The sequence below is a fragment of the Sciurus vulgaris genome (assembly GCF_902686455.1).
Source record: "Sciurus vulgaris genome assembly, chromosome: 1".
In the NCBI taxonomy this organism is placed as follows: Eukaryota; Metazoa; Chordata; class Mammalia; order Rodentia; family Sciuridae; genus Sciurus; species Sciurus vulgaris.
The window spans coordinates 71,491,558-71,509,285 of NC_136461.1; the positions used below are offsets into that span (position 1 = coordinate 71,491,558).

Sequence of the window (17,728 nt, forward strand, 5' to 3'; positions counted from 1 at the left end):
TAGGGTCTCCCCATTGCTGGCTGGTACTCACAATGTGTGTTTGTTATGTTTCTTTTTGTGACTATAGGTGAAAACAATAAATTTTGGCACAGTTAATTTAACAGAAATGAAAAGTTTTGCAAAAATATGTCTTGGGATTCCTTATATTGATTACTCATGGGTAAGAGCTCTTAACCATGTGGTTGGGGAAGAAAGTCGACCCACAATGGCGGAAAGCTACGCCCTGCTGCTTTTCCCAGCAAGGCTCACCCTGAACTATTTGTCTGAGAAAGCAGAGTTTGTTTTGGGAAAAGTCTCTTAAAGAACAAAATGGTTGAAGAAAGAAAAGGAACCACAGTAATCATAACCATAGCATGAAAAATTGCTACAAATAAGTTGCACATGTGGAAATCCTGGGCTTCCACTTCAGCTCACAGCTTGTGCCTTGAATTTCTCAGACACTTTCAGGGGCCGCTTTGCAAGATAAATTTTTTCTACTTAAAATCAGACCTTTTTACTCTTTGAGAGCCCAAATTCAATATATGAATTCCCCTGTCAAAAATAGAAGTTTATTAAATTACCTATGTAGAAGAATGATGGCAACTATTTGGCTAGTGCAAACTGTGGGATGTTAGCAAGCTTCCTATTGTAGGTGGGACATCTTGTGACTTTCTATGAACACAAAGGAAATACAATACCATTCATTTATGCCAAAGCAAGAGGCAAAACAAGAGCTCAAAGAACAGATAACAGGATGGATAAATCATAAACAAAGATCCTGTCCTCACATTAGCACTACTGTCCATCCCTGCCTTAATAGTGAAGTATATGATGGACACTTAAATGAGGTTTCAGATCTAGAACTGGAAGAAAATATTACACAAATATTCTTAGAGTAAATCAGCATGGTAAAAATAGATATACTTTGATAGGTGCTTGACTAGTAAGTTGATAAGCAAGCAGTTATTTTTACTCTAAATTCAGAAACCCAATTAAGCATAACAACTCTAAAACATATGCAATAAATTTTTTCTTTCTATTCACAAACAGTATTACTAATCACACACATTATTTGATCATCCCATACAATGCTCATCAGGCCTTTTCATATCACATGTGAAACACAGAAGAGCACTGTCTTAATTTGTCATTGCATTCAAATGGACACATCACTAGCAAGGAAAGAAGGGTACAGAAAATGAGCTTGGTATTAACAGAGCTCATAAGTCTGAAACTGAACCAATTTAATAAGTGTTTAGAGGATGCCTCCCAAGGTAACTACAGGTAAATCTGACCTTCTTGGTTTTAAAAGGGTGGGAAAAAAATCAATCCATAAATCTCTCAAAGTAGATCACAAGTACAGTTGAGTACAAAGGGCCAAGAACATTCAAGTAGAAAAAGATGATGTTTGGCTGTGGAAGAACCTGACAGGTTTCATGAAGACGAACTCTACCTTCCAAAAGAGTGATGTACAGGAAGAATGAGTCCAGGTAGCAAGGACAGCTAGGCAAGGTCCCGAGGCCCCAATAGACCCGCTCCACCTCTTTTCCTTGCCCCTACCTCAACATGAGATCATTGCTGGGAACAGTAAGCCAGGTTACATCCCTGTTGTATTCCTAGCCCCTTTCCACAGAGAAGTCTGTGTTGTCCTGCCATTCCTCTAGTTTTAAAAAGATTATTCTAACATAAATAAATATGTATATGTATACGTGTGTGTGTACATGAGAGAGAGAGAGAGAGAGAAACAGTGAGAGAGAGAGAGAGAGAGAGAGAGAGAGAGAGAGAGAGAGAGAGAGAGAGAGAGAGAAATCCCCGAAAACAAAAGGAAAAAGGACACCAAATGACACCACATTCCCTTCCTTGGCTTAAGAAATCTTCCCTCCAGAAGTAAGTTAAGAAATTCTGGTACCCAGGTTTACATGGTTTAAATAAATCTTTTAATGCTGGATATGTATTTTTTAGAACAGCACATACGCAGTTAGATTTCAAAGGACATTATATATTACTGTTTAACTTGTTTCTTTAATATATTGATATCTTTTTAGGGTGGTATCAAAGTGAGAAAGCAAACAGTGTTGCTACTTCTTTGGGATTCTTATGGAAATGCTGACCTTACTGGACATTCTTACAAATGCTCTCAATTTATCAGCAGGAAGATAACCGAGAAAGTTCTCATCAAAAAATGCTTCAGAAGACTGCATCTAGATCCACACTCTCAAATACAGAAGCCAATAAAATAGTTGGCTCTTTAAATTAAAATTTAAATTAATTAAAAATAAGTCAAAAATTAAATTCCTCAGTCACATTTGAAGGGTTCAACAGCCACATGTGGCTAAGCACTACTATACTGTACATCACAGGTATAAAATATTTCCATCCTTGCAGAAAGTTCTGTGGAACAGAGCTCACAGTAAATAAGCCTAGGATTTGTATTTTGTCTGGCTGGAGAATGGAAGTTAGTCACACAGGCTTCACAGGTGACCAGTAGAGAATAAAAATAAAACCCACCCAAATCTAAATGGCTCCCTCTATGCCAACATGGGTCACACACTCCGAACCCAGAAAGCCTCCAGGTATCTCAACAGAGGCACCAGAGAGCAGACAGACTCAGTTTCACAGAATCACTGCAGTTGGTGGCTATTTCCTGCAAGTGTCCTTCAGTCATGATTAGTAAAGTGTGGGTAACTTTACTAACATAGGTCAAAGTCACAGTCTTGTACTATATCTCAGGTTAAGATTTGTGGTTCTAGAATAGTACTCAACTGAATGCAAATGAATTGTATAAATGTACTAAAATTTATCTAACCATAAACCTATTGAGAGACATTTAGGCAGCTTCGAGTATTTTGCTTTCATAAATACACCGCAGTAAATGCTCACGTACAGAAATCTCTGATACATTCAGGCTGTAATTCTATAGGGCAAAATGCCAAAAGTGATTCCACTGAGTTATAATGATATGAACATTTGTAATTTTAATAGATACTGCAAATTACCTTTCTAAAGAGGTTTATCAATTTATTCTCCTTCTACTAGTATGGTAAATCCCCTTTTATCCACACTATTTCCATCACTGGATATTATCTGTCTTATTACTTTTTACCAATATGATGGTTTTATTTGCTGTTTCTTCATCATTAGTGAGGCTAAGGATCTATTTACATGTTAATTGGCTATGTGAAGATTCATAAGTTTTCTTTTCAAGGATTTTTTTTATGTTTTGCCATTTTATTTATTACTGTTAATAGGCTAGTTTGCCTTGCGGTTGAGTTGTAGCAAGTACTAGTTTACAGACATTACTTTTCATTTTATGTGCAACATATCTATCTTCTTGATCCACTCCCTCTCACCCAATTCTCTTCACCACTCTACTTTTAACTTGGTTTTAGATGCCTCATGCCATTTGTGTTTGTTTTTATATAGTCAAATCTGTTGATTTTCCTTTTAAGAGTTCCAAGTTTTAGGTCTCTCTTATTTCCCTACTTTTAAATATTTCTGTACTTTATTTTAAATCTTTAATATTTTCTTTTTTACACATCAAATTATAATCCATTTAGTATTTATTTTTGCTTATGGTGAGAGATAAATTCCAAATTAATTTTCTTACAAATAGTCAATTGTTTCAGTACCATTTGCTGGAAAAATCATTTTTCCTACATTGATTTGAAATACCACATTTATCATGGGTTAATGTCTTGTAAATAATTTAACCTATTTCTGGACTCTCATTTTAATTAACAATTTACCTACACTATTCTCTCTTTCAAATTACAAAAATCGCATGGATTCAAGGTTGTAATTCTAATAAAATGCCCTATCTTCATCAATCAATGCCAGAGTCAGTGAGTAGGTAAACAGAGATTCAGGGGTTACCATATGATTTGTAGTCTACCCCTGTCACCAGTTCTGATATAAACTCCTCAATAGCAGCACTATATTCACACATAACAGGATACCACATAAATACTTACTGAATGTACTAATGTACAATAGTGAGTTCAGCTAATGCAGATAAAATATATAATTTACAAATCAATCTGATCAATGTCAAGTTCATCTTATTAACAATAAATCCTAGAAAGGACAAATGGTCATTTGTATTACTGAAAGAATACAGAACTTCACTAAAGCTATTAAAACAGCATATCTCCTTTTAAAATTATGTTCCAGTGTATCTGACAGGCCCCCTTCTAAGTTCCAAAAGAACTATAGTGTTCCTCTTATTCTCCTCTCATATCTCCCACCAGAAGAAAACTTTTACATTTTCCCACCACACTACTATATATATCTTGCCCTCCCTGATTAGAATAAATGCTCTCGGTTAGGTCAAACCCTCCCAGTTTATTCAAAAATCTTTTAGCACCTCTCCTTCCTAGAGGTGCATTTCTCTCTTCTAGATCATTCTCATCAGCACACATACTGAAAATATTTTTATCTAAAAAGAAATAAGAAAGCAAACCAAACAGCCTTCTCATTGGCCCACATCACTCTCCAGCTCCCAGCATATTTCCCTCTCCCCTCTTGGAAAAGTGCCTGCACAAGCTGTGGGTTTTTCTCTCCACTTTTCCTCCATCAAGACTACTCTAGTCAAGTTTTACTCCCCTCTACTCCTCAAACATGTTATGACTGGGTCACCACTAACCACGTTGCCAAAAACAAGAAGAGAGTTCTGAGTGCTGAACCCCAGCAGCAACAACTGGCACAGGTGATTGCTCTGTCTTAAAATAATTACTATGCTCGGCTTCAAGTTCCGGTGTTTTTCACACCCAACCTCAGCCCTGCACTCAAAACTATACATACAACTATGCACTCAACATCTCCACTTAAAATGTATAATCAATACATGAAACAAAGCATGCTCAAAGTCAAAACAATACAATAGCAATAACAACCCTACTCTCTTTCTACAGCATCCACCCACTCAGTTACCACCCTACTTAAACACTTATTAGTTCTTGCCTAAATTACCCTAAAAATCTTCTAGTTAGTTTCTACTTCCATTGTGCTACATTCTGTCTCCCTCGATTCTACTCTCTTCGAGTAGCTCTCATGATCCTTTTAAACTGTAAACCAGGGCCTAGGTTTGATCCCCAGCACTGAAAAAAAAAAAAAAATTATAAACCATATTATGTAACTCTTCTGCTCAAAATATTCCCAATGGCTTCCCATCAGTAAGAATAAATCTCAGAGTTTTTTCACAGCCTGCAAAGTTGTGATCTGAGCTCTGCCTATCATTCCAACTGCATCTCTCACCACTAAATCACTCACTCTTTTCCAGCAAAAATAAATGGACTATGAATAAGTGAAAAAAATATAATGGTGCCTTGCTACTCTTCATGTACATATCAAACTAATTTCTACCTCAGGATCTTTGCTCTAGTTCTTCCTTCTGCTCCATAACATTGTATCTACAGAGTATAATTCCTGTTTCATTTAAGTCTGGCTCGAACATTACCTTCAATCCAGCTTTATTTTCCTTCATCATACTTAATACTATCTTACATTCTATTGCATGTTTATTATCAAACATCTTAACTAAGATGTAAGCTCTGTGAAAGCATAGATCTTCACTGATTTCAATATCCTCAGAATTCTGAACAATAGCAGCATAGTAGGTACTCTGTGAATACTTGTTGAGGAAATGAGTAAATAAATGTGTGTACAGATCTGACTGTGTATTTGACTTACTGACCCTGGCTTAATGCACAATCCAAACAGGCAAAGCTGTTCCTGAGCACTACTCACTTTTCGCTGTTTCACAGAATCCAATTTTATGAGCCAATATGAAGCCACTTTTGTTTTATGATACTTCCAGTTATCGATGATCTGTTTAGGGGAAGAAACATTAAGAATTTATTCTAGAATGTTCATTGAAAGTAATAAATGAAAACTAAAGGGGTGAAAGCCAATTTTATTAATTTGTGGAATGAAAGCAATATAATAGTACTCATAATGAATGCCAACTTTCAGTAAAAGATGTGTGAAGACTTATAACATCAGGTACAGAAGCTATTCAAATCCACAGCTGTCTCTTCTTGTCAAACCAATAACACAATCAACAATGAGTGGAAAGCAGAAGTCTTCAGGCACATATGTTTTGGGAAGAAATCCAAGACATAGATTTTCCATTTTTATTCCCAGGGTTGTATTAACCACATCATCCATAGTAATAGAATATTGAATGATACATTAGAAGGCAGATTATATCTAATTATGATTCTGCTATCCCTTTTTCTTTTCTATAAATCTACAGAATTTCTAAATGCATAGTCTAATAATATATACTAGAGCAAACAAATTATTTACTGCATATAGTGAACATATAGCAAAGAATCTAAGGTTGGTGTCACTATTAATTACATTTCATTAATTATATAAGTCTATATATGTTCTTTATAGAACAATCACATAAGCTACAGATATTAGTTCTACTCTATGACTGTCAAGTTTTCTTCTGATTCAAAACAGCAAAATATAATTAATATCTATGAAATATATAAAATAAATGTACATCTTTGGTGTTACTTAGAAAAGAACTTTATTGAATAAGATAGCATATATAAACAAAAAATATATCTAGCATAACACATTACAGCCAATGTTTATCTTTCTTCCCTTTTATGTAGTAAATAGCAGCTCACTTCAAACAAGACACCATTTTAATAATAGATATATCAACAAAATGCATAATATTTGAGGACTTAATCATAATTATGTCATAATTACAAAATATAAATTGTCATCGTGTATTTATTAAAGCAAAGAAGTCTTCTTCATTGTTGTTTGTTTTTGTTTCTCACTTGCTTTAGGTTTAAAGTAATGCTAAAGTAATGCTAAAAATCTAAGGCCAAGTGTAGGTTTTTATTCTACAGTTGACCACTAGATGGTGCCTCGTTCTCTGTAAAAAACAAAACAGCCCCCCTACCAAAAAAGAAAAAAAAAAAGAGGATCCCAGCAAGCAATGTTGAATTACTGAGGAATTACCTAAGAATAACCATTTGAAATGCATGCTTGAACAAATAAATGGAAACTTGAGTAAATGCTATTTCACCAAAAATATCTTAGTAACTTTGATCTTCTTTATGAATGAGAGTCGACTGTAACGTGAATTTCAGGACTCTTTGCCATTTTGTAATGCTCCACTAGATGGTGCAAATGTGCAGGTAAAAAGAAAAACACAATTCAGCATATGCCATTTCAAAATTTAACCAAAAACTGTGAAATTCAAAGTGTCATTTTGTGTCAGGGCCCCGCTTTTTTCATCACATCTCTTTCCATCCAAAATCTAAATTTTTGTAAAAGATTTTAATAATGTGTGATATTTCTTAAATCACTAGGAACAATAATAATTTAAGACTAATTATTTTTGCCTGATGAAAGTCTTAACATTAAAATAGGACTTTGAACTGAGATATTTTGCATTGCTGATTATAAATGGGACCTTGCTGTTCATGAATGATAATAATTAAAATAATTCCCTATATTTTGTAAAGCTTCTGGAAGCTGAAAAGAACCTCTATTAAGTTTGCTATGTCATTGAAATATAATCCTATCAGTAAGTAAATTTTAATATTCAAGAAGAATAAATAAATGCTCCTTGGCATTTTATATACATCAAATACTCACATCTTCTATCAGAAGTTCGGATTCTGCATCTGACTTTCCTGGAAACCGGATCTTCATGTCTTTGAGAACAATTAAGGTCTGACTCGTTAAATCTTCCTCATCTTCTTTTGTTTTCAGTTGCCGCAAAGTCTCACTCTTAAATTTGAAAGAATACAGATATTTGGAGGGGGTCTTATTTCATTGTGCCAGTATAATCTGAAAGATATTTCTAGGTAAAAATGATGCACTTTTAATTGAAAAATAATAAAAAAAGGAAGAATATATTGTTTTACATTTATAAATTGTTGTCAAGGGTATCTTTCGTGCTTCTATATGGTTGTGGTTTATTTTGCTCAAATAACTAAAATAAAAATATAAATACTTAAAAATGACTTCCTGGTCAGTTTCATTTGCCACATATACCTTAAACAATTGTGGATCAGAAAAAAAAATTCAATCATTGCTGCCAAATGAATTCATCTTGCCTTTGTAAACATCATCAACATTAAATAAATAAATGAAATAATTAAATCCCTGATCTATATGTAGGTACTTTTGTTGCAAAATCAATTCACTGACATCTTTAATTCTAAATTTATGGAATTTTTGCTAAAGACAGAATACTGTATGTTAATGTATATATCATAACAACATAAACAATATTGTACTTTGCTCTAACATATACATTATAAACAAAATTGATACTTAAGTACTCTAAGGAAAACTAATCAATCTGCTTCAATGTTTTTTCAACTTATTAATCAATAGTTCTGGTAAGTAAAATTTTCCATATAACAAATTTTTTGAAATTTAGATTGCATAATATACGGCAAAACCATACATTTACTCAGACAATTTGCAACAATATTATCCTACTACATTAGCAAGTAGAAAATAAAATAATGCTATTCTCAGTGTCATCTTGGAGCTCTGTGATAAAGTCTGTATTTTTAAACATCCATTCTAAATTGCAGCCTAAAATAGATGAGTAATTCTAATACCAGAAGTCATGAATTGAACTATAGAAAGGATTTGAGGCTAATCTGTCCTCTGAAGCAGATTCCCTTTGCCACCAAGATTCAGAGTACAGTCTGAAATCCTGAAAAGGCAAAATAGATGACTTACCACCTGAGAATTGTCAGAGTTGGCTTCATTACTAGGAGGCAGCGGTTTCAGGTAGGAGGAAGTACGATTTAAGGAATGTGACCGAGATGCTGAAGTTGGCCGTGATACTGATATCACTTGTTGAGCAGAAATGGGGCGAGTATCCCCCATGGATGGTGAGTGAGTAGAGATGGACCGAGGGCAACTGACTGACCGCCTCATGGAATCTATCAACAATGGAAAAGAGGGAGAACACAGTAGTAGTGTAAGTAGAAGTTTCCCCCTAGAGCAAGTCTATATAAACTGAGGATTAAAGCAGGTGGCAGTGGAGTGGCAGTAAATGTCAAAGCACAGGCATCATCATGAGATTATAAAATTGGAGTTAATTCTTAAATTTAAACAATAAACTTGGTGTAGAACCCCACTACTGTGCAAAGAATGGCTCTTATGGAATAACACTATAAACACCACTTTAATGTTATGTTCTCAAAACATTACATAAAAGAACCAGAAGAAAGGAAATTAACACTGATGATGCACCCACTATAGGCCAGATATCATGCTCATAGAAGCCCTCTGAAGAAGTGACCATATTGGCTCAAAGGCTAAGAGTAAGAACTCTCTCTCAAGGACACATACCCACATGGGGCCAAGCTCAAGCTTAAGTCTTTACCTATCTGATTCCAGTGGCCTCCCTCTTTCTATAACATCATGATGCCATCTACAATCCTTGGGACAAGACTGGTCACTTATCAGAATCTGTGTACAGGTTAGAGATTGAATATTATTATAAGATTCCTAGGAAGGATAGGAAAGGAGTCTAGAAAATGATCAGGATAAATATGTAAGTTAAGAAAATTTAGACCCCTAAAGAAAAAATAAATAAAACAGAAGAAAAATATAAAGATTATTATAATGTAATTTAAATATATAATTGGTTATTATAAAAGTAATACTAAACAGTCTTCTTACTTACAGACATGAAGAATAAAAAACTAGATTAAATTTCAATACTAAAAAATCTAAATGAAGAAAGAAATATGGATTTATAGAATTGTTACCAGAACAACTATAAAAAATAGAGTGGAAAAAAACAGTGTCTTCCCCAATGCATACTGAGAACATTTAAGAAATAGACCAACTGTTCCTGATAAAATGTGACTCTTAACTCTGGGAAATAGATTATCACTCAATACTATCAATATTTTTTATCTCTTTCTAGTTCATCTGTTCTGTATAACTTTGTTATACAGAACATTTAGTCAGTCTCTCTCTCTCTCTCTCTCTCTCTCTCTCTCTCTCTCTGCTTGGGGAATAAAGGAAGCTTCATTAATTATATAATTAATAAAACTCATATTTAGTCAGGTAGAACACCCAAATATTTCTCTTTGTTAATTGCTGAAATATATTTAAACCTTTATAAAGGATATAAACCATATATTTTGGGATGTATATCTGATGGGTATTTTGAATATGTGACAGATACAATGCTGCTTATTCAGATTCTGTAGAGATTAAAAAGTACACTCATTCAAGCTGTTAGTTCCAACTACTAACTTCTGAGTCCTTCTGAGCACGACTTTTTTATACTCCAACAAAAAATTAACTGAGAAGAAAAATTAGGAAAACTATCCCATTTTATAAAATAAATTAGAATAAAATACTTGGGTACTTGGGAATCAATCTAACAAAAGAGGTGAAAGACCTTTACAATGAAAACTAAACAACATTAAAGAAAGAAATTGAGGAAAACCTTAGAAGATGAAAAGATATCCCCCCACGTTCTTGGATAGGCAGAGTTAATATTATCAAAACAATCATGCTATACATTGCTGGTGGGACTGCAAATTGGTGCAGCCACTCTGGAAAGCAGTATGGAGATTCCTTAGAAAACCTGGAATAGAACCACCATTTGACTCAGTCATCCAACTCCTCTGTGTATACCCAAACGACTTTAAATCAGTATACTACAGTGACGTGGCCACATCAATGTCTATAGCAGCTAAATTCACAATAGCTAAGCTATGAAACATACCTAGGTGCCCTTCAACAGATGAATGGACAAAGAATATATATGTATATATATACATATACACACACACAATGGAATATTACTCAGCCTTAAAGATGAATGAAATTGTGGCATTTGCCAGTAAATGGAAGGAACTGGAGAATACTATGCTAAGTGAAATGAGCCAACCCCAAAGAACCAAAGGTCAAATGTTTTCTCTGGTATGCAGATGCTAATTCACAATAAGGGGGTGGGGAGAATAGAGGTTATTTGGTCTAGGCAGAGGGGAAGGGTGAAGGGGTAGGAAGGATAGTAGAATGAAGCAGACACTATTACCCTACATGCATATATGATTACATAACCTATTTATCTCTACATCATGTACAAGCAGAAAAATGAGAAGTTATACTCCATTTATGTGTGTCAAAATGCATTCTACTGTCATGTATAACTAAGTAGAACAAATTTTTTAAAAAATTTTTAAATGGTCATGCTACCAAAAGCACTATACAGATTCACTGCAATTCCCATCAAAATTCCAATGACATTATTCATAGAAGTAGAAAAAGCAGTCATGAAATTCATCTGGAAAAATAAGAGGCCCAGAATAGCCAACGCACTCTTTAGTGAGAAAAATGCAGCAGGAGGCACCACAATCTCAGACTTTAAATTATAGTACAGAGTGATAGTAACAAAAATAGAATGATACTGACACCAAAATAGGTAAGAAGACCAGCGGAAGAGAATACGAGACACAGAGACGAACGCAAAAATACAGTTATCTCACATGAGACAAGGCACCAAAAATAAACAATGGAGAAAAGATAGCCTCTTCAGCAAATGGTGCTGGAAATCCATATGTAGCAGTATGAAATTTAACCCCTCTTACCCTATACAAAACTCAACTCAAGTGGAACAAAGATCTAAAAATCAAACCAGAATCCTTAGAAAACCTGGAATGGAACCACCATTTGACTTGAGAAGAAATGTACACCCAACACTCCAACATGTCAGCTCAGAATCTAAAGATTCCTAAAATGCCAGAAGTAAAATCAATAATCAACAAATGTGATGGCATCAAACTAAAAAGCTTCTTCACAGTAAACAATCAAGAACGTGAAGAAAGAGCCTATGAAATGGGAGAAAATCTTTGCCACCTGCACTTCAGATACAGTGTTAATCTCCAAGATATATAAAGAACTCAAAAAACTTAGCACCAAAAAAAAAAAAAAATAGCCCAATCAATAAATGGGCTAAGAAACTGAACAGACACTTCACAGAAGAAGAAATACAAATGGTAAACAAATATATGAAAAAATGTCCAACATCTCTAGCAATTAGAGAAATGCAAATTAAAACTACACTGAGATTCCATCTCACTCCAGTCAGAATGGCCATTATCAAGAATACAAGTAACAATAAATGTTGGTGAGAATGTGGGGAAAAGGGTACACTCATACAGTGCTGGTGGGACTGCAAATTGGTGCAACCACTCTGGAAAGCAATATGGAGATTCCTTAGAAAACCTGGAATGGAACCACAATTTGACCCAGTCTTTCAACTCCTTGGTATATACCCAAAGGACATGGCCACATCAATGTCTATAGCAGCTCAATTCACAATAGCTAAGCTATGGAACCAACCTAGATGCGCTACAACAGAGGAATGGATAAAGAAAATGTGGTATATATACACAATGGACTATTAGCCTAAAGAAGAATGACTTTATGACATCTGCAAGTAAATGGATAGATCTGGAGATTACCATGCTACGTGAAACAAGCCAGTCCCATTGTTCATCATTCATTTGCATACATAGAAAATTCATACAGAAAACTAAAACAGCTGAACATCCCAAAGGTACTTGGTAGATTAACAAAAAATTGTTGTAATTTCCACAAACTATGTGAGGAAAGTATTTTATTTAGTTTTTTTGTGTGACTAACTTATCAAACCAAAACATATCCCTTTGAAACCATAAGAAATTTGAATTTCCCAAGTTAGCCATAGTATTAGAAATAATCAGGATTGTGTCTTCAGTCATTTGCAATATATCTTCAAGGATAAAACTCAAGGAGAATTTGTTGGTACAATGTGTAAGATTAAAAAGAATATAAAACAAGGTGAAACCCTTGTTATAATTCCTAATAAGCATAAAAGAAAATATAACTAGTAAGGAAAGGATATATAATTGAATTAGACTAGCTTTAAAATGAAAATTTATATTCAAAACATTCTTTTAAAATCCATACACTGTTTTAGTACACAACTGCACTTATCTCAATTTTTAACCTATTGGTCTGAGGACCAAAAACAATTTCAGAACTTATAAGAACCCCAGAAGTTTTTTCTCTACTTTTCCTTTACCCCTCATTAGTTGTTGTTGTTGTTATGGATAGACAATTAGCTAGTAGGAGCAGGGCTCAAAAACTGACAACACTTAGGCAGGAAACAGAAAGAGAGGCTTTAAGTGGAGACACACTGAAAGTACTTAAGAAATCCTTAAGAAAAACCAGAGGTAGAACAGCTTACAAACTCTGGAAGAGGTGGTCAATGAATACCCCTTAAACAAGTAAATAAATAAATGAAATAGAACATAGTACATTATTTCCAAATATACAAATGCTCAAAGACAGAGCAGTAGCATTAACTTTAGGGAATAATTTAAAAGTAAAGTTAAGACCATTCTTCTAAAATCTTTACCTATTCTTCATTCCACATGCATTTTTCCATAATCATGGAATGCCAGTTTTAAAACACACACATTACCGGGAAGCTAACATATCATGCCATACTGGAGATCAGCAAAGGCTCACAATTGTGTTTACTGCCTAACTGAACTGGTCCCTTTAAGAGAACGCTGAGACAGGGAACTCTAAGTAAACAATGAATACTGGAAAATAATCACATATCAGAGACAGGAGTTTAAAATAAACTGGATTGGAGGCAGCATCAGTTATGTTGGACATCTGGGGGATGAAAGAAGAATCACAGGGACAGTAGTGGGCATTTGGGGTTGAATAAAGAATGAAAGACAGGAGAAAGGGGAATGTGAAAAGAAAGAGAGAAAAGGAAACAGAAAAGAAAGGAGATGGACAGGCTGTTTGGGTGCTTTCCTAATTACTTCCAATGCACCAAAAGCTTCAGTGCTTACCCGTGATGAAAATGGTACGGAACAAAACTTCGAAACTTCAACTATTTCACAATTGTGTGGCTCACAGACACATTCAAGTCAAAAGCCTAGAGAGATATGTTCTGTTTAAAAAAAAATAGGTGGTGGAACCAAACAAAGAGGTGATAGGAGAGGGGGAAGTGGAGAGAGATTACACTGGTTTTAAAAAGAAGATAACCAACAGATGAGTCATAAGGCACATTTTTTTTTTAAAGACCCAGGCAAAACTGCAGTACTTAAAAGCTATAAAATATAAATGGGTGGATCCTTAATGTAAGCCAATTGTTTTCTATTTGCAGAACTTGACAGGGATTGAGGGATGTACGTGCCCAGGTCTGGTTAGGGAAGGAAATGGGGTAGAATCCAGGTCTCCTCGCACACAAGGGTTCATTTGGTTCAAGGACCTTTTATTGAGTTCAATAATTTCAATTCCATGAATCTTCATATATCAACTAACTTGGAAGAAAATGACTTACTGGATTGTTGGATTAATTTGCAGTGGTTGGAGTGCTTAAGATCATATGGAACTTGCTCTTCTCCTTTCTTATTTTGATATTCTTCATTTTCGTCAGATTCTGAGGAGCTGCCACTACTATCATAACTGCTGTCACTGCTGCAGTACTTCTGCTTTTTCATTATCTCGGAACTCTCTGGCATAGAACACAGAGGCTGAAACAGAGGAAAATGTGTTATTCTGCTAGAGTTTTTCAAAAGGCTCATTAACATGATTAGTTGCTATTTTTAATTTTCCCCTTCTGCTTGCTGCTTTTCACTGAAGGCTGAAAATCCCCCAATAGGCTATTGCTGTAGTCTGCTCAGCCTACAAAGCATTCACTGGTTGTTGTTCCCACAAAATATGCTTTCTTAAATAATATAGCTCAGTCATGAGGAAATTTTTCTACATGACTATAATAAAGAAACAGAATATCTGTAAACAAAGAATAAAAATACAAAGGGAAAACATTTAATATAAAAACATCAAAATTAAGAATGTACTTGTCTTTTCTTCATTCCATACCGAGTCATTCAATAAATGTGGGGGTGGAAGGAGAAAGGATGGAAAGGAACAGAAAGTGACAGCCAGAGAAGCCTCCATAAGTAAAGTCACACCTTAAAACAGGGCCTAAGGCACAACAAGGAATAAGGTACTACTTACACAGATAATTTGCTGTGAATGATTAGTTAATTAGTTCTGGTGCTGGGAATTGAACCTAGTGTGTGCTAAGTACAAACTCTACTACTGAGCTATACCCCCTGACCCTTTTAATATGTAAAAATGAAAAAATTTAGCTAATTATGTATTTCCTAACTTAGTCATGAATACCTTATGTCTCTTCTCAGAGGACTCCTAACTTTGACAAACAGAGTCTAGCCATAAGGGAGTAACACTGCTTTTTATTGCCAGTGCTACATTTTACAAAATGATAATAATGTGAAAATCCGTTTGACATGGATATTTTTAGAGGACAGGCCCTATATTGAAGGGTAAATCTGTAAAGACTCGAAATGTCCTGTTAGTATGTTTCAGTATCTTATCAGAATCACTTGTTTCCAATCTTCCCAATCAATGAATTTCCAAAGATGTCAGCTGAAAGAATAGAAAAGAATGGACATGGGACAGCATCACTTCAGAAGGAACAAATAAAACTGAGAAGAGGACTGCTTTGTAATGCAGTCATTTTAAAAGACTATTTGCTACACACACCATTTGCCTCCTATTCCTCTGGGAGAGGTTCCTGCAGTTGCATACTAGAGGTCTGTGTTAAATCAAAGAGGTTTTGATGTTAGCATACATGATAATGAAATCTTGCATACCATGGGATTTCACTGAAAGAAAATATATTCTCCAGTGTAATTGCATAGGATAAAAAGAAAGAAATGGCATTTCATGAAGTGCCTGGAATACATAGTAAGCCAAAGCATGATCTTCTTAAAGTTATAGGCTTTGCAAGGATGAAATATAACCAAAGCAGGAAAGAGGCTTAATACACTTAGGGACAACTTATGTTTCAATGCTTGTTCTCCTTTTGATAGTCTAATCTTTACTGAGCACTAACAATGTTCAAAGAGGTGCATAAAAACATTTACAGTAACACAATCATCAAATATTTTGACAATGTTAGGAAATATGATCTCTAGATGTTTCTCCAGAGGTTTAGCACACACAGAAGAAACTCCAGCACACTTGGACTTGCTAGAAGTACCTTTCCTCAGGCAGCAAGCGTTTTAAGGTTTCTTAAGGAGCCTGACTACACAATTGTCTGACCCTCTGAAGAACCACAGGGGAAACAGACCACTGAGCCTTTGTGTCACCTATGCATTTAGGACTCCATGACCAAGACACTGTAGACTTCACAGCAGTGTAAACTTTCAATAGTGCCTCAACTATAAGAGGAATTTTGGAAATAGGCATTGAGTTACGACCCAAGCCATACTACTTATCTTTATGTTGAATTTTATTATAAAATCAGTCTTAAGTAAAATATGTCTAAAGAATAAGGCAAATACCCATGTATTTACCATGCAGCTTAAGAAAAAGAAGGTTGCTAATATTGTATGTGGCATTTAATATTTATGTACTAATTAATATTTCTTAAATTCTAAAATAAGAAAAAAAAAAAAAAAGTTTTATTTAACCGTGGTCATCTCCAATAAAGATATAGGAGACCAATGTTTGGCATGAGTATCAGCCCTCTAAAATGGAAAGTTTACTTTGAAGTTTGCTCAATGTAGACCCTTGAAAACATTAAGTTAAAAGTCATAAAAATGTTTCTACTTCAAACTATTTATTCAGCTTTCAACTTTGAAATACTGTTGGCTTTAACAATGACAGGCTCTATCCAATTCATTTCATTTCAACAAATACATTTTTAGATCCCATTACTTGCCTAAAATGAGAAGGGTTAAAAAATATACAATGTGAATTCTGCCCTCCAAGAAGTTGTACTTTTGTTTGGAGGCCATTCTAATGTAAGGGGAAAAACAGTGTCTGACTATGTTGGGGCTTTTGCATTTGCTATTCTTCCATGAGCACTGAGCCCCCAGGAGGTCTGGTATGTGGTTTGCCATAACCGATATATAAGCTTAGAAACTTCCCAACATTTCCCAAAATGAAGCCATGATTCATGAATGTAGAAGATTCACTTCTACAAATAACTCTACATTTGTTCCAAAGGAACTATGCCATAGTGCCTGAAAACAGAGCAGATAATTCAGAATGTTGTCCTCCAAAATCTCCTTAGATATGATCTCTCACCAGGCCCATCTTGCACCATTTCACCCTCCAAGAACCTTCCACTTCAGTCACACCAAATTTTTCACTATTTCTACAACACACTGTCAAGTTTTTGCCTTTAAGGTTCTAACCTGAATGTTCTTCTATCCCTCTGAAGGGTGTGGAGCACTCCTCATTTTTCAAGATCCAGTTCAAATAGCAAAGCCTTTATGAGGTCATTCCCATTCTACCTACTGATCCTGTGCTTCTATGCTGCTATAGCACTTTTCATTCTCTATTGTATATTTGCCACATGATCTCCTGCTTTGGGGTTTATCAATTTGCTCTTCCACTTGCCAAAGAAGTCCTTGTGAACATATTCAACAAATTTAACTAAAACAGTTTGAGAATTTATGATGTACTAGATAACTTTAGGCAGCAGAGATGCAAAGATGAAAATGCACTTCCCACCTCAAGGAGCTCACCACCTCATACTAAGGCTAACATGCAAACAGTTATTTGTTATGACTGCTCTGTAAAAATGTTGTCTATGGCACAGCAGGAGAAGGAGGGCAACTAATCATGATTTTTTTTTTTTATACAGGCATTTCAGAAGCATGGACAGCATGAGAGCACAACAGAG

At 34.9% G+C, this 17,728-nt stretch overlaps 1 protein-coding gene across 9 annotated transcripts in view; it reads right to left on the reverse strand.

Moving 5' to 3' along the window:
- TTLL7 (tubulin tyrosine ligase like 7) overlaps positions 1-17,728 on the reverse strand; it is a 131,881-nt gene that overhangs the window by 31,920 nt on the left and 82,233 nt on the right. For 7 of the 9 annotated variants that reach the window (XM_079139605.1, XM_079139602.1, XM_079139603.1 and 4 more), the window contains 4 exons: positions 14,348-14,540; positions 8,710-8,915; positions 7,606-7,740; positions 5,725-5,805 (listed from right to left, as the gene is read on the reverse strand). In XM_079139605.1, the coding sequence (XP_078995731.1) occupies positions 5,725-5,805; positions 7,606-7,740; positions 8,710-8,915; positions 14,348-14,540 (615 nt within the window). Of the gene's footprint in view, positions 1-5,724; positions 5,806-7,605; positions 7,814-8,709; positions 8,916-14,347; positions 14,541-17,728 lie in introns of those variants that run through there. The other 2 variants (XM_079139610.1, XM_079139609.1) reach the window with 2 other exon arrangements.